We start from the raw sequence: 17563 nt of genomic DNA on the forward strand, positions 1-17563 counted from the left end.
GTAGAATGATGCGATAATTCCACGATGATTTCGTGACTGGCTGTCTTGGACAGCGGGGCAAGTGGTTGCTGCCTTGATCCCGGGCTCTGATGGTTTGCTTCGACACGCTGCGCAGGAAATGCCTGTGTAAGACTCCTCAAAAACAAGCAAATTCTACGTGAAAAGATTGTGTTCTGTTTCTGGAGGATGTCGTGTGTTGTTTGCTTCTACTTACCTCAGCCAAGGACGGTGCAGGACAATCATTGGGCGGGCCGCGGGCGGAGACACTGCACGTGACCTCGCGAGTCCCAAAAGGGAAGCATCCACTTGCTTCGTTTCAACTGTTCGACACAGAGGCGAGAGATATTTCTAGTCCACGATCATGTTTTGCAAGTGCTCTCAAAATGGATGACATACTGACCGCTGTCAAAACAGCACGCAACGATAATCAAACTTCACTACCCGCGGCTAAACCGCTGATTGAACCACTGGACGAAACGCCGATCAAGCAAACCACCATCCAGGTTTCTCCGGCACATATACTGGAAATCCTGAAAACTCATCCAGGAGAGGATGAGCTGTATCAAGCTTTGAGATGGCTTGATCCGACAAAAAAGAACGGAGAGCGGGGGTCTTTTGACATACGACATGCTAGTCCGCTTACTGCTCCAATTCTTCAAACCCTAGCCAGCAACACGATCCCTGACCACTGGAAAAACGTGGAAAAGTCATCTTCCAAGACAAGAGGAGCTCTGTTAAGATGTTTGTGTAGTATTGCTGGAGTGCGGGCTCTGGTGACTAGCCTGCAAATCTCTATCAATGCCTTGCGAACGTCACCGCAGAAAGAGAAAGATTCCGGGAGGAAGCTCGCTATTCAAGACATTGTCTCATTTCTAGCTGCGCTATTGAAGCCAGCTGACTTTGTCTGTCGAACATATAAGAATAATGCTTCTATGTATGACACTAGCAGCAAACGGCGAGTGAGTTGGTCGGAATTCTGTTCATTACTCGCAGGCGGCAAAGTTTTGTCGACTATTGCAGAGGCCCTCTCATTTACAGAGACGATGAAAGGAACGACCTCTGTTTCCTGGATTGGAGAAGGAGCTAGCTTTTCTGGTTGGCTTGGCCTCAACATGAGCCACATGGTCCTTGAAAGCGGCCAAAAGGACGATGAATTTTGGAAGGCCGCTTCAGTCATGATTGGTCGTGCGATAGGCCTTGGTCATACAGAAAAGTTTGTTCATGAATTATATACAAACACATTTGAAGGCGATGCACCATCTCGGTCTTGGCATTGCTTTTTCGATCTTCTCCGGCCTCATGAGCAGGTTGCTATAGTCCAAAGCATTCTCAAGGATCTGCAAGCAACTCACTTTAGCTCATATGAACAAAAGGGCCGTGATAGTGATGGCATTGTTGGTGGGGTTGCAGCCCTTGTGTCTCATTACCTTGAAGGAAAAACCTGTGTTCAAGAAACAATCCAAAGCTGGCTCTCGACAGGAAACAGCAACGTCGTAACCACGATTGGGCTTCGCCGCGTACTGCTTTTGTTATACTCGAGAGATTCAGGTTTGTGGAGACTGCCATGACTGAGTCTCATATTAACGCTAATCTGGTTTAGACACCATGAGAGATCTCTTTACTCACAGTTTAAGTAACTTTGGAGACGCTTTTAGCATTAAACACTCTCTGCTGCAATTCCAAGAAGGTACTTTGATTTTCTATGCACCCAATGACCTGAGCTGACTTTCTAGCGAATGCGCAAATATTGCTGCTGGCTGCTGGGTATTTATATCGTTCACAGCCTGGAGAAATAGAGAGCATCGCACGATCATCCATTTACTTAAACGCAGTTTCCAACAGACTGGCGGCGTCTTCTTCAAGGGCTCGCTTCCTAGGAATGGTTATTGGCATGGCTATATCTGAACTCGTTGAGCCTCCTGGGAAAGGACTGAAATTCGACCTCGAAGGGCTCGAGACTGAAGAAGCGCGGTGGTATCTAAGTTTGACACGGATGCAAGATAAAATAGGATCAATTTCAGATCTGAAACGTTCAAAACACGGCGAAGCAGAAAAACCTAAACAGATAACAGCCAACCGCCCACGCACATCTCGCCCCCCAACAACAGTCCATACTAGACCGACCGCACGGATTGTCGCAATCGAAGAAATAGGAGATGATGAAGACGAGGAGGAGGAGAATGACGAATTTATCCCTTACGAAAAGCCGGATAGTGATGCTTCGGATGAGGAGGAGGACCCAACGCTAATTCAAAGAGGAAAGCTAACAGCTCCTGTGTAAGACACTCTTCAAACTAAATGAACAGCCAAGTCTAACAAATGATAGGTATATACGTGACTTGATTGCATATCTGAGAGACTCTGAAAATGCTGATCGGTATCATCTGGGGATAACAAACGCACCATCGCTAATTCGTCGAAAGGCCGCTTTTGGAACTGAGTTGGTTGAAAGCATTGATGGTCTGGCAATGGTGATAGTTGGCCTTCAAGATACCTATTCTCTGCCTAAGTTTCACGAGTATCGCCTGCAAGCAATGATTGCTTTACTTGTGGCACAGCCGGTTCGCATGGGCCAGCTTTTTACTTCCACCTTTTTTGATGGCGATCTATCCCAGACCCAGCGATCAGCGATATTGACAGCTTTGGGTTTAGGAGCGCGAGAACTAGCTGGACATCGCGAAGATGATGCCAAAGTCATGGGGCTTCCCTCATCTATTTCTCATGAGGCTTTCCCTTCGAAGAAGTTACCTAGCCACTTACAAGGACTATACTCGGAAACAGGCGAAGAGTCACCAGTTTCGACCCTAACGAGACAAATGTCTCGCACCTCACTGCAGCCGTTGGCGCTCGACGCCGCAGATGCTGCATCGGGACCCAACGCTCTAAAAGTACGGACATTCTCCTCACGAATGGAGGTTGAGCGGCAACGACAACAGCGTGAAGCACAGCGAAAGAAGAAGACAGTCTCGACGAATTTGCACAAAGACTTGACCGAGGGCTTTTTCCACCCACTGGTTGGACGTTTTGCAGCTATGCTGCAGTCAAGCTCGTAAGTAGCCCACTTTCTTCTAGTCCATTTATTTCCCTTTGGATTTTATCATATTTCATGGAGCTGAGTGCAAGAGCTAAAAATTGTTTCAAGGTCATTGTCAAGTGGTTACAGCCATTTTAATTCCCCAAATATCCTTCGACTTTTCATTCAGACCATCACACTAGTGATATCCACGTTGGGCCCACATTCACCGGCTCTACCGACCGTTACCCAAGACACCTTTACCCTCATCCTCGCGCTTCACGGAAAACCTATATCAACCGAGCCTGTCGTTCTCCCGGCACTTCTATCCCTATTTTTAGCTTCCATTGACCTAAACACCGCGGCGGGCTCATCGGCAGAAGAAAGGCTAGTCACCGACCATGCAACTGAAGTGATGGAGTTGCGAGAATGGACGAATGATGTTTTCGAGCGAACGCCAGCTGCATCAGGCAGTACAACATCCCCAGGAAACCCGGACGATATGCAACAGACGAGAATTCTCGCTGCAGGAATTTTGGTTAAGATCGGAGAGGTTATTGAGAGGTATCAAAGGCGTTTGATGGGCGTCAATGTGGGATTTAAATATTAAACCAACTAAGGGTCTAGACTCCTCAGCCTTGCATATAGAGAAATTATACATTGGTTCTTGCATTAAACAGTTCTCAATTGAATCTCATTGCTATGCTGCGTAGCACTCTTAATAAAAGACATCACAATTGTACCTCATTCTTTCTGAAAACCCAAAGAATGACCCAGGCTGGACTCGCCAAAACAAACAATAGAAAAACGACCGCTAATAATCCGGCGTAAAAATCTCATAGCCTTTCGAAATGTCCATAAGAAACCATGATCAAGATAAAGGCATCCAACTCTTTGTTTCCCATGTCAACTGCTTTTGCTCAGTAAATCCCCCTCATCAATCCTTCAATATCGTCCAAAACCTCTTCGCATAGATCCAAATACCAACCCCTTCCCTTGTGGCCTCTTTTTTCGTTCTGCATACCTACAGTTTCAAATCTACCCGCCCGCAATCTTTTGATTCTCTCCTCTTTGGTTTCATTGAGGATTGTTCCTGGCGCCGCCCAGTTAAGATTTGCTTTCATCTCAGGTTTGTCCCGATGCTCATCATAGTCGTCGCTATTGCTTGCGTCCACAGCACTTCCAGATTCGTTCTTCACCGCAAAACTCCAATAAGACTTTGTAGGCTGGATCCTGCGAGCTTCAATATGCGTAGTACGGTTCGAGTCAATATCCATCGCAAGCTGGTGCAGACATCGGACGGTCTCCTGCAGCTGATTGGAGAGAGAGGTGAGATGATTGTTGTACCTGGTAATACGCGCACGCAGGGTTTGAAAACGCTCGTTTTCGGCAGCCAGCGAGGCATGGTATTGTCTTGAGAGTGGAGACCAAGTCGACTCAACAGCATGAAGAGAGTGCGCGTCCGAGTCAGTTGCGTAGGTACCCTCAAAAGAAGATATTTCCCAGGAACGTTGCAGGCACGCGAGCGAGGTGCTGTCCGAGTCTGAGCCCCCATCAGGCGTGGTGGTGGCTTGTGTCTTTTTCGGTCTGATACGTAGTGGCGAGGGCTTAAGACTGGAGCGATGATTCTTGAACCACAAGCTAGAATCTTCCCTTTGCAAAACAGCATGCCTTCCAGAGTCTCTGTCAAAGCTGTCGTATTTGAAAGACAGTGCTGGGCTAGTGTGGAAATCGACAGCGTTGTCCATGTCCCGACGAAAAACCTCATCATCATAATCGAAATAGTTGTACCTGGCATTAACAACGTGATGATCTGAAAAGGGATCGTCGCCGTAAACCTCAGTAACCTCATTGTTCTGCACTTCCACTCCTCGCAGGGGGCTTGAGGAGTCGTCTTCGTCAAACCAATGAATGCCGTTCGTAGGACTAGCCTGGCTGAAGGGCGAGGGAATTGTAGTAAACTGTGGGATTTTGGGAACATGCTTCTTCGAAGTATCGTCTGCATTCACTTTGCGAATACGCAAGGGCAACGGCGCGAGTTTAGGTGGCGGAGGGATGGACCAGTCGTCCAATCTTGCTCTGGCAGATTCCGACTCAGGAGTGAGGGAAATAAACGGATCGGTCTCGTCAGGAGAGTGAGTCTCCATGTTTAGATAACTCATATCTGTTAGAGAAGACACCATAGCATTGCTACCAAAGCTGAAGTGCTTGGAATGTGTTAGCTCCTCGTCGTGATGAGGTGAAAAGCGGCCACGCTCTCCGAAAGCGGTCAAAGGCGAGTCGTCGACAGGAGCTACTACCAGCCCTTGTCGATTGACAGGCGTTCTGAAAATAGGATTGTCAATAGTGGGCTCTGGGCATGGGACCACCATGGACTGGGGCAACGCTTTCTCGCATCTTTCAAACCAGTCTGCTGCTTCTTTCACTTTCTTCCCCTTGCCAGACGAGTACTGGTGCATATTTCTGGCATGTATTTCGACACAGGTTCCTATCAGAAACAGTAGATATGGGTGTATTACTGGCTTGTTCTAAACGTGTTGTCGATACATGTTAGCAATCTGTAATCTAACCTTTCTGGGGCAGATGATATCAGGTCAGAGACGAACCTTGGCAGCCTCAAGCAGTCTTGTGCATTTTGTCTCACACTCTTTCCATCTTCCTGCCAGGTAAATGCTTTTGAAATCGTTCAACGCCACGAGCCATTCAGCTTCTGTGGCAGGCACGGCGATGACCTGTGTCGACTTGAGACCGCGAAAGACGCGGTAGAGTGGCGTCGAGGTGCTGGATACAGCTTGTGGGGACATTTGCGAGACTGCCTGTTTTTCACTCAGCTAGAAAAAATGAACATTCATGTGAATGGCATAAGGACTGGTGAGTTAATAGAGATGGTGGCTTAAAGCCAAACTGCAAAGTGAGAACTCCTGAGATAGAAGTGGAGGAAAAGGAAAATAAGAGTTAGATTTGTTTTTGTCAACAAAGAATTTGTGCAAACGCATAATTTGATCAATGTGTGATTACATCGTCGTAATAGCACTGAATTGTGCACAGTACCATTACCTTGAGAGCCAAAAAATGACTAAGGAAATGTATATGAACATATAACCTGCAAATAGTATTATTCATGAATATTTAATACCCCAGATATTGTGAAATAGTGAGACCCAATTTATAAAAAAGGACTTTTAAAGTATCTATTTACTAATGACGATTAGGCTTTCTATGCACCTGGTCTTTTCAGTGAAAGAAGGGTTACAGTTTCTATTAGCTTTTGATGTTCCCAACTATGTACAGAAAGGGATTCCTTGTGTTTGTAAGAAATTTACCCAGTGGGAGCGAGCCTCTTAAGAAAAGCACAGCTAGCGAGCTAGGAGAGCCTATGGATTTCTTCTTCATTTAGGAAGATACAGCATGTGAACATTCAGGGACAGTCGTTATACATGTAAATCCCCTGCATCAAGTCCACATGCAATAGATGGGGGTGTCTCTCAAATGCTATCTTCTCTTTTATATTATATAATTCTTTTACGTATTATCCTCCAGTGTTAGTTAAAGCCCCTTTTAAGGCACTATAGTATAACATATGACAGCCTTGGTGTAATTATTTTATCATCTTATTAGTGGCTATTAGATAATTATGATTGCCTCGCAGAAAATTCCAATAGCAGGGTGAAATTCTCCTGGGCTTTACGCAGGCCTCAGATTCATGAAGCCCAACGCGATGCTGGCCTCGTTGCGCAACAAATTCATATCGAGGGGAAATTGGTCGGCTGGGTTGCTACCAGGGAGCATATGAAAACGAGTTGCATTATTTAATAAAATACGTACAATATTTGAGGATATCGACTGCGAATCCCCCGCATCAAGATCAAGCCTAACAGTGGGGACGTTGTCCCCACACTCTATGCTGCTTGCACGCCTTTCAACAGGGATAATCAAAGCTTCTTTAGGGCGCAGTGACACGACACGTCACAGGTTTGAGCCGATTCTTGCATGATCTCGTCATCGGCTATTGGGTACTCGGAACTGCGTCGCAGAGAACTCCGATGGCAGAAGCTTTATATACGGATCTAAAAGTTCCTCCGGGACGTTGTTGGTATTCTTTTTACTAGTACCGATCAACCAAATTAATATCAAAAAATTCACCATGTGAGATCACAGTAGCAATTTCAATGGTATTTGCTAACTGTTCTACATAGGGGATATACCGCTTCGTTCGCCTTCTTCGAAGCGCTCTGGGAGGTACTTCACCCCCAGCCCAGACTACCAGTATTCAACTGACGAGCGCATTTCAGGCTGGCGTGCAATATGTCTTTGCCAACCTGGGCGCTGACCACCCGCCGATTCTAGAGGCAATGATCACAGGCCACAATCAACGTAAAGATCAGTGGCCGACTGTGATTACCTGTCCGAACGAGGTACATTATCCTCTCCCCCACGCGCTACTCCCGCGGGTAGTTTCGGTTGTTGATAGCGAGCTAATTAATGCCCTCACGCCATCGGAGATACTCCGATGTGCATTTTGGGAGCACTGCAGATGGTCGCATTGTCTATGGCTGATGGCTACGCACGTTCGACTGGTAAACCGCAATGTGTCATTGTCCACGTTGATGTGGGAACACAAGGATTGGCAGCTGCTGTCCACAACGCCTCGTGTGGCAGAGCACCTGTCCTGATCTTTGCCGGTCTATCTCCGTATACACTCGAAGGGGAGGAGCGAGGATCACGCACCGAGTATATCCATTGGATTCAAGATGTGCCCGATCAAAAACAGATTATCTCGCAGTATTGCCGATACACGGGTGAAATCAAGACCGGCAAAAATGTAAAGCAGATCGTCAATCGCGCTTTGCAGTGGGCGATGAGCGATCCCAAAGGCCCTGTCTACTTAATGGGAGCCAGAGAGGTCATGGAGCAAGAGATTGAGCCCTACACGCTTGATCAACGACAATGGGTTCCCGTCACGGGGGCTGCCTTGCCGGCTAATGCGGTCGAGATGATCGCAAACGAGCTCGTCGATGCAAAGGAGCCTCTCGCGATTGTTGGATACAATGGCCGCAACGCCCAGTCCGTAAAGGAGCTGGTTACGCTCGCTGATACTGTCAAGGGTCTCCGGGTGCTTGACACGGCAGGCTCAGAAATGAGCTTCCCTGCAGACCATCCTAGCTGGTTGGGTATGCGGTTTGGCAACCACGAGGCTATCAAAACCGCCGATTTCATCCTCATCGTGGATTGTGATGTACCATGGGTCCCAACCGTATGCAAGCCGAAAGACTCGGCCAAGGTCGTCCACCTAGATGTCGACCCACTGAAACAACAGATTCCGATGTTTTATCTGCCGTCCATTGCCACCTATAAGGTCGACTCTACCACAGCTTTTAAACAGATCCACGAATACATTGCATCGAATGCGGCCCTGATTCAGACTTTGAGCAGCGATGAAATTAGTGCCCGTCAGAAGCACGTCGAGGAAGAGTACCGACGCAATCTCAAGGCTATTGCAGATTCAGCCGCTGTCCCTAGTGGAGGAGACGATGCCTATTTGAATTCACACTATCTCATTTCCGAGCTCCGCAAAGCGGCGCCACAGGACGCTATCTGGGCCATTGAAGCCGTTACCCAGACTTTACCCGTAGCTGATCAGCTGCAATGTAGTATCCATAACTCCTGGATCAACTGCGGTGGCGGTGGTTTGGGCTGGTCAGGAGGTGGTGCGCTTGGGATCAAACTAGCCTCGGACGACCAACACGGAGGCAAGAACAAGGGTAAATTTGTCTGTCAGATTGTCGGCGATGGCACATACCTGTTCAGTATTCCCGGATCGGTATATTGGATTGCTAGACGGTACCAAATCCCCATTCTAACAATCGTTTTGAACAACAAGGGCTGGAATGCTCCTCGACGCAGCTTGCTTCTTGTGCACCCGGACGGTGAGGGTTCGAAGGCTACAAATGAAGACTTGAATCTCTCCTTTGATCCCTCGCCTGACTATCCTGGAATCGCAAAAGCGGCTGCCGGAGGTGAGTTATGGGCTGGCCGTGCTAGCACCGTCAAGGAGCTTTCCGAACAACTACCCAAGGCTATTCAGAGCGTCTTGTCAGGGAAATCGGCCGTGTTGGAGGCCCAGCTGGATGGGACAGACGGCAAATATGTTGAGCGCAAGTGATGTATTTACCTCAGGCCACACTTTCTGTTCTGCGCTCGTTAGAGAATAAGAATTGATTTCCTTTATTTGATATATATGGTGATTGCTCATGTATATGTGCTACGTCCTAGTAACGCGTTAGTAAGGGCTAGTGGCAATAAAACAGGGAACCCCGAAACTCACATAAATCTACTCTCATCCATGAATCGCATGTAAAAAAAAACGAAACCCTAGGCAGCCAAGGACTCAATCGCCTTTTGCAGCTCCGGCACATTAGCCCCCCGGATAGTTTGCACACTCTGTCCATCTTTGAAAACGATAAATGTAGGCATCGCCGTGATTCCATTTTCCTGGGCAATTTGACGCATCTTGTCCACATCAACTTTGAGAAAGCGAATGTCTGTGTGCTCTTCGCTCCATTGCGCGATTTTAGGGGCGATTGCCTTGCAAGGACCGCACCAGGTCGCGTAAAAGTCGGCAATGACGGGGCCGGAGGAGGTGAGGGCTTTGAAGACGACGTCGCTGGAAATAAATTGTGTTAGTAACGCATTCATCTTCTTTTCTTCTTCCTTCAAAGGGCCGAGAGAGGAACCGTACTTGTCGACTTCGATCGCTTTTCCTGTCGGCATCGGGGTTGAGTCTTCGCTTCGGCTTCGGAGATAGAGAGTTCCGATAATCAATAAGATGCCAAGAATTTGGTCCCAGGACAGAGCCATTCGCGATATTCAAGGTTATTGTCTTTTGAGTTGTTTGTCGAGGACGTTGCTTGCGGTGTTTCCGCATCGTTCTCTAGTGTTCTAGCAGAGATACAAACAGAGCAAACAGTGGAGTGGCGTGTTATCGATAAGAGCCATGCACAGAATTACCCGATTGGGTATATTTTGTCTCGATCTATACATGAAAACAGTAGAGCCAGTAGTAATATAAATAAAAGAATACGACCGTCATATAACCGTTTATGCTCGTAATTAAATTGCGTGTCCTATCGACGTAGAGAAATCATTTTTTCTCACCGTTCCCAAGCCCTGAGATTCCTCATCACCCCGGCCACCGCTATTGGACCCGGACGCCGTCTCATCTTCACTCCCAATTTCCTCAAAATCACTATGTCTCTTGCTGATGACCTTAGCACCGCTTCCACTTCCTCCCGTCCTGCCGCTGAGAACTGACATCGGAGTCCTAGCTCGGAATGAAGATGCCGAGTGCCCAACGTACGGCGAATTTAACTCATGGGTATTATTATTCGTTCTGGTACCATGAGAATATTCCCGGCTCCTATTAAAAGGGCGAAGGAGGGGGCGAATGCATGGAATTGACGTGGTAATGATGACAAGATAGGTTTCGATGTATAGCCACCGTTCGAGATTGACGGTTGCCATGGTTGGATCACTGCTTGCGCTGGCCAGGACATGGATCTGGACCGTTTTGACGATCGATGCAGCCATTGCACTAGATTTCTTTTTGTTAGATCTTTGTATGACACATTTTCAATGAAGGCACGTCAATGGATTTCAAATGGTCTAATGACTTACAAGATACCGAGACCAAGGAGGACGATTAACCCTAGTTTGACCTGGAGCTTCAAATTCAAGTGCCAAAAGACATAGGTTGAGAAAGCAGCGAGATAGAGATCTGTTGCTGAGTTGAATGCTAGATTCAAAAAATCACATGTGTTAATTACTCCGATCAACTGGTTGCTCGCAAGCGCAAGGGGGGAAAAATGACTTACATCCTTCAAAGTACCCATAATAAGTCTGAACACGCAAATCCCAGCAGTTTCCAGAGTTATCCAAATCAGACCAGATAGCGGAAGCATGGCCCGGACATTGCAAAAAGATAATTAGAATGAAGAGCACATTGATGATGATCTGCGCGACCATGAGAGCCCAGAGAATGACTCTCCATTGCTTTCTGGCAGCCAATAGGCCGTTGATCAGAACAATAAATGCTATTCGCCCCATGACGCCACCGCATATTCCAAACGTCTGCCCCAGATAGTCATACATGATGACAGTGGAAACATCAGATACCGTACCGACAGAGCGGCCATAGCCATGCAGGACGGCCACAGTGATGATAGCAGATCCAATGAGAGACAAACACTGTTATACAACAAATATCAGTTTATTTTCCGGTGGAAATTATCAACTCCTGTTTCGAGCGGGAAAAAGGCACTAACCAAGGCAAATGTCATGAGTATGTCATCCCACCCGAGTTTTCGAATTCGGATCTTTGCAAGTATTCGCAAAATCATGACCATAATGGAAACCCCTGCAAATGCCCACATATCTCGCAGCAGAGGTGGGCCAGCATTGTGGCTAGAGCCTTCGGTCGAGGCCGCCGGCATGATTTGTATCAGCGCGTTAGGGCTATTCGGATGTTCATGCTTTGGCTCGGGTCAGTGGGAAACCAAGTCAAATAAGCAAATTTTTGGATAGAACATTCTATCTATTGAATTAAATCAAGGAAACAAAAGGCATTATGACATTTTTCCATTATTTCACCCTCGTGGCCACCGCCGCCGTATAGATCTCGCCATGCAGTTTGGTTATCCACCCAATCACCGGTCATCGGAGACCTCCGCTCTGTCAATCCCACGCGATCAAGCCAGCAACAAATGCTGATAGGTCAGGCACGACGATTTTTCGATATCTGCCATGCCACTCTTGATAATGGACGGAATTTTGATTGGGTTTTGTCCAAATCTGGGTTCTGATGTTATCTCGCTGGGGAAGCCTGCGATATATGAGTTCGGGGGTCTCCATGTGTTCGCCTGCCTTGATAAAGCTAGTTTACGACCAAAGTATACAGACTAACAAATTTTCCTTTGTTTTCCCCATAGTATATTCACTTGCTCTGGAGATAGCAGCTGCCCGGGGCTGACTTTTTTTCTTCTCGGGTAATTCTGCGCGTGTGTATCCGCCTACGATGGTTGGCTTTATCGCTTCATCTCTTCTAATTAACTATTACATCGCATTCTGGAAGCGTAGTTGTGAATTTAAATCGCACCTCATCTACACAAAAATATCATTTACGTCCAATATTTTGTTACTTATATCTTCAGCATTGAGGTCATCATGACTTTTTTCGAGTCTGTCCCAAGCGATTTCTTATGCACCTACTAGATTTCAACACTTTAAACACGATTGCTCAGATCGATAGCATGTTTCTATTTTCAGTGTTCACTAAAAACCCAAATTTGTATAAGCACGGAGTGAACAGAGGTAAATAAGACGGCAAGCTTGGCATTAGTATGTATAAGTCCACCCCAGGGCTACCAGTGACATTTTACGTGTAGAGCACAGCCTCGACATTACACTACAACTTCGATAATTCTTCACTTTACATGTGTCCATGGGACAGTTCACCGATATGTTTATTCCAATCCTTTTAGAATTCCCTCCAGCACACTTACCAACCCCACTGACCCGGGATCAGGGACAGCTTGGTTTTCCATAATGTCAGCATTCACATAGCTAGCCCGGCCAAGAAGTGCTTTCATTGACACGGTGCTCTCGGACCCCTTTTTAGCGGCGTCAATGGCTGTCTTGAGGTTTTTCTTCTCCGAAAAGTCGGTAACAAATGGGATCAATGAATCTACCAAGGTTCGATGACCCTTTCTCGCAGGCGTGTACCGATACAGGGTATCCAAACTTCGCTGCAAGGATTCCGAAATGATGCCAGCAGTGTCTTGAGACTCGGATGAAAGCGAGTTTAGGTAGTTCGACATGGCTCGGAGAAAGATGGCGTATATAGCCCCTGATGTTCCTCCCATGTGTCTCTCAACAATTTCTGAGATTTTGTGAAGAAAGGAACCAAGGCCAACCGCCTCTTGCGAGCCAAGGTCAATGTTTGCGATGATAGCTTGCACGATCCCATTAGTGCCAGTGCGTTAGTCCTTGCGCGAGTCTACCACTTACCATTGATGCCCCCTAAGAGTGTTGTTCCACAGTCTCCGTCTCCAACAGTTGTGTCGTACGATGTAATCAGTGGTTCGGCGCTCTGAACGGACTTTTGAATGCCAGCAAGAACGCTTTGAAGCTGCGACCTCGGAACTTGGATTTTTATGTTAGTTGTTACGCAATATCGCACCAGGTGTTGTTTTCTGCTTTAACTTACCTTGAATTCCCTTGGTGAATTCTTCCACGGACCTTCCCGTGGAGTTTTCCTGTTGTAGGCAGCGCCTTGCGGCAGTAGAGCTGGCATGTGGATGTACATTCCGTGGCCACGAGGGTGCATTTGTTGAGGCTTGGAGAAATCCTTCTATTTCTTCATCCAGTTTAAACAAAGTTATTGAAAACCCTGGGCCATCCAAGGATGAAAGAAGACTGTCTGCCAATGTGTATTGGATCTGGAGACCAGCATCTGTTACCTGGCGGATGACCTCATCCAGAATCGCATTCAGCTCTAGCAAGCTTAGGCCACCTAGGTTGTTGACCAAAAGTGCGACTCTATCACCAGGCTGGGGATACCATGTTGTTGGGAAAGGTTTCAGCAGCGCTTGCAGCATTACCGAAACGGTCGTCTCTAGCGATCCCAGCTTTCCACGTACAACTCCGGGCTCGTTGTGGATTCCTAGAAATATCGGAAGTTAGTGAGTCCCATTAGAAGTAAAAGTAAAATGTGTATACCCATTCCAAATTCCATCTCATCACCTGGGAACGCCTCTTGCTGGGCTTCACGCCCTGGAACGCTTGATCTACCAAGGCTCACACCCATGGAGACCACCGAGTCGGCTGCTTTTTGAGCAACGCGCGTAACAGCAGCTAGGTCCATTCTAGATTCAATTAGTAGGAAACTCCATTTGTGCCAGTCTCAGAGACTAGAGAGAAATATCATACCCGGCGGCCGCAGCTGCACCCGCAATCTTATGCACGAAAACAGTCCCTGCCAGACCCCGGCGTCCAACTAGTCCAGGATCAACTATAGAGACATCATCTTGGACTACAACCATGTTTACTTGGAGCCCCTCGGCCTTGGCTGATTCCGCGGCAAGACCAAAATTTAGTCTGTCTCCGGTGTAGTTCTTCACAATCATGAGAATTCTGGGAAGCGTTTAGTTGAATTGATTTCATAATCCAGCAATTTATCAGGTGTAAAACACTTACCCACGAGGCGCTGGAAGGGCTCTCAACCCAGCAAGGATCTGAGATGCCGATGGCGATGCAAAGACATTACCCGAGACAGCAACATCCAACATGCCTTCTCCAATGAATCCAGTATGAGCTGGTTCATGGCCGGATCCGCCACCTGCTATTAATATAACCTTGTCAAAAGAAGACTGGGGCTTATGGAAGACAACTACAGCATTATTAGCGGGGTGGCTCTCTGATACATATGTGTGTGGCTAGGATAACATTGTAAACATACCCAGGTTGGATTCATCAAAGTAAAGAGACGAGTTGACTGAAATTTGAGCTCGTAGAGCATTATGAACAAGGTTGCCAATGTCGCTGACAAAATGCTTTTCTGTAATCCCGCCATTTGAGTGAGCTAAATGTTAAACCTACATAAGGGTAAATATCCACGAACCTGGCGCCATGATGATTGAAACTCTGTATACTGTCAATGCTGCAGGGGTGTGTGAAACTTCGAATTTACTTTAGGAAAAAAACTCTTTTCATTTTACTACATCCTGTTCTTAAACCGCCCTGGCTAACGTTTTGCACCGGAAACCTGCCGGAAAATTGAAATATTTCAAGTAAATGGCTCCTCCCACGGCGGGAACACCGGTCCACATACGTTGATTATCTCGGTTACTATTCGTCTTTGAGCACTGTGTCTTATATTACCAATTGACAGATCGAGGCGATAGTATTTCTAAAGTTGCGGGGTAGAGCATTCCAGACCTATTAGCTCAAGACTTGGAAGGTTGGACGATTACGATTAGTACGAAGATGCCTCTCTATTGGCCAGCATCGCGTTATGGTTGGCCGCACTGACACTTAGCATTTCAGCCAACCCCAAAAGCTCGGAAATAGTTTCAAATGCCAGAAGTTGTAAAAATTAAATAAAATACATTATACAAGTTGCAACTCTGGCTTATATCTCTCCCGAAAAGCTGTAGGGCTTATACATTCGTGCCTGGATCAAAACTTCAAGCAATTGTCCACATTTTCTTCCTGAGTAGCCCAAATAACCTGAAGAGCAGCGCACGAGCTCAACTCTCCGATACGAGTCAGGCGGGGATACATCAGTCCGTCTTTTTTCTCGGCGTCTGGGCACAGCTTCCCCCGCGGCGAAAACCATGCTTACGGTGACATGGCTAGTCTTACAGATGATAGATTCAAGGCCGATCCCGGGAAACACGTACATAATTATTCTTTGGCTATAATGATATGTCTTATTCTAGTAGGTTACTAAGTCAAATGGCGAGCCAGATGCGAAGTCGTTGGTGTTCACAGCGGCATCCTCTTATGTGCACTCGGACTTGGAGATAGGGTTAGACAAGGGGACAATTATCGATGACAAGCCAAAAAAAATGAGCTTGCCTCCTTGCCATTTAAGCCAAGGTATTTAAATACTCCACTATCTGTTAGGCTACTCCAACTCCAGCGGACCCTAGGCCGAAGAAGACAGCCCTGTGGTCCCTCGGAGCTACCCCCGACTCTTTGACAGCACTAATTATCCAACCTATAATAACAGTGCCGGTCCCTTGGGTATCGTCATTGAACATGGTGTATTTTGGCGCATAGCTCTAGTATCCACTGTTAGAGGAAGAAGTTCAGCCCACTGCCAACGAGCTATTGAAGGCAGGAAACAGTGGTAACATGGTTTGTGTTGCCAGTATGAGCGGATATGTTTCGAACAAGATGGACTCGATATTCTGAGAAAAGAGTCATCCGCCTAATCATAAAAACAGGAGTCGATAGTACCGGTAATAACTCCTTCGGGGCTGCTGCTCACCAACATGCAACAAAACAAACTAAGAAATGCAAACGACGCACCATTTGCAATCGGGAGCCATCGGTCCTGCCCCTTGACCTCGAATCCACCTAGGCCTTGTCCGCTGGGGTCCAGGTATTTAACCACCGAATGGGGCTCTCGCAAAGCCATACCCCTTGTGCGGGTTAACTCGCTATTCCTGGTTATATTCGTACAGCTGCTAACGCCGAGCCTCTTGATAAACCTGGAATAGAGTTCCAATGGATTGGCGATAACATGCTATATCGACTAAACACTGTCGATGAATTCAGAGCTCTAGTTCTGTTTATGCTCGGGGATTATAGAAGTTTCATGACTGCCGCTGGCTGATACATACTACCGCGGCTTCCTGGAGAAGATATCTGCCTCAGGCCACTCGTCAATCACGTGGAAGCAAACAAAGAAACCAGTTCTATTAATCGAACCACACAAATCTTGCTCTCACACACAAGCGAGTCAATTTCAAGTCAGGGGGTCCAGGGTTGAGTTTTCCCCAGTCTAATTCCATTATTGTCGATCGTCCTTATCGACAGATTTGACTTTATAAGGAGCTAGCTTCTTTATAACCATATTCGTTTAATTTGAATCGGCATAATGTCAACACATTCAAGATGATACCATGGAGGAAAGGGACTACCACCTCCTGCTCGTCCTTGGTGCTGCTTTCTATCCGAGCAGAGCTCGAGAAGCGACTACATCATATTTAATGCGGTCAACCAAAAACCCTTGTTCGAGGAAATTGGTGATTTCGATGGTTATACGCTATCCTCGAAGTGATTTTAATCAAGCTGCTACTCACGACCGGAGTTTCAAACTCCCCGGACTTCCAAATTGGAATAAAACCAGGGGGGGCCATGAATGGCAGATCAGTCCCTTTAGAGCAGCTCATATGCCATTGAAGGGAACAACCAACTGGAGAGGTACGATAAGCACTAGTTATCGGGACTGCCTTTTCACTGTTGAGATTCCGACCAGAAACTTCAAGGATTGTATCCGCCGGTGGCCCTCGAAGACACAACTCAACGACACAAAAAAAGCACTGTGTCGTCACGATTTCAATCAACCAGAGGAGCGAGCATTAACGCTGTTGATAACACTTCCGGTGAAGTGTTATTCGGCTGGCAACCCGTGTTCTATCTCGGAGTGAAAAATGGGTTGTAAATCCCAGACCAAAGAGAACGTATCGGACCGTTTTTGACACAAAGTGAAAAGGAGGGGAATATTCGCGCTACAAATACCGAATCACTGGTGATTGGGTTCGAGAAAGTGTTTCTTATGCAACCAGCGGGGAAGGAAGATGATTTTACTTTTGACACGGAAGAGTTGATGAGGATGGGAGCAGAGATATCAATTGAGATGCACATCTCCGGCCATCTGCATGAGGGAATTTGTGGTATAAACTATAAACTTATGATGGTTACACGACTACGCATGATACCCCGCAGCACCCATGTAGAGCTGAAAGAAAGGAGTCGACCTGGACT

At 46.9% G+C, this 17563-nt stretch overlaps 4 protein-coding genes across 4 annotated transcripts; 2 read left to right on the forward strand and 2 right to left on the reverse strand.

Moving 5' to 3' along the window:
• Window positions 1-383: 383 nt before the first annotated feature.
• Window positions 384-3623, forward strand: TRUGW13939_05331 (uncharacterized protein; the record flags this gene model as incomplete). Its single annotated transcript, XM_035488495.1, has 5 exons — window positions 384-1548; window positions 1601-1687; window positions 1734-2277; window positions 2327-3049; window positions 3143-3623. The coding sequence occupies 5 exons, from the start codon at window positions 384-386 to the stop codon at window positions 3621-3623; spliced, it is 3000 nt and encodes a 999-aa protein (XP_035344388.1).
• A 310-nt stretch (window positions 3624-3933) lies between these two features.
• Window positions 3934-5817, reverse strand: TRUGW13939_05332 (uncharacterized protein; the record flags this gene model as incomplete). The annotated part of the gene is made up of 2 exons (XM_035488496.1): window positions 3934-5541; window positions 5620-5817. The coding sequence occupies 2 exons, from the start codon at window positions 5815-5817 to the stop codon at window positions 3934-3936; spliced, it is 1806 nt and encodes a 601-aa protein (XP_035344389.1).
• A 1392-nt stretch (window positions 5818-7209) lies between these two features.
• Window positions 7210-9176, forward strand: TRUGW13939_05333 (uncharacterized protein; the record flags this gene model as incomplete). Its single annotated transcript, XM_035488497.1, has 2 exons — window positions 7210-7428; window positions 7548-9176. Coding segments are annotated over 2 exons (1848 nt in total), but the record flags the coding sequence as incomplete, so codon positions are not given.
• A 209-nt stretch (window positions 9177-9385) lies between these two features.
• Window positions 9386-14697, reverse strand: TRUGW13939_05334 (uncharacterized protein; the record flags this gene model as incomplete). The annotated part of the gene is made up of 14 exons (XM_035488498.1): window positions 9386-9677; window positions 9748-9944; window positions 10169-10604; window positions 10688-10805; window positions 10885-11257; window positions 11305-11541; window positions 12571-13019; window positions 13076-13210; window positions 13275-13730; window positions 13787-13932; window positions 13997-14200; window positions 14264-14456; window positions 14526-14624; window positions 14688-14697. The coding sequence occupies 14 exons, from the start codon at window positions 14695-14697 to the stop codon at window positions 9386-9388; spliced, it is 3345 nt and encodes a 1114-aa protein (XP_035344391.1).
• Between the last annotated feature and the right edge of the window lie 2866 nt (window positions 14698-17563).

The sequence above is a fragment of the Talaromyces rugulosus genome, chromosome III, assembly GCF_013368755.1.
Source record: "Talaromyces rugulosus chromosome III, complete sequence".
Classification (NCBI taxonomy): domain Eukaryota; kingdom Fungi; phylum Ascomycota; class Eurotiomycetes; order Eurotiales; family Trichocomaceae; genus Talaromyces; species Talaromyces rugulosus.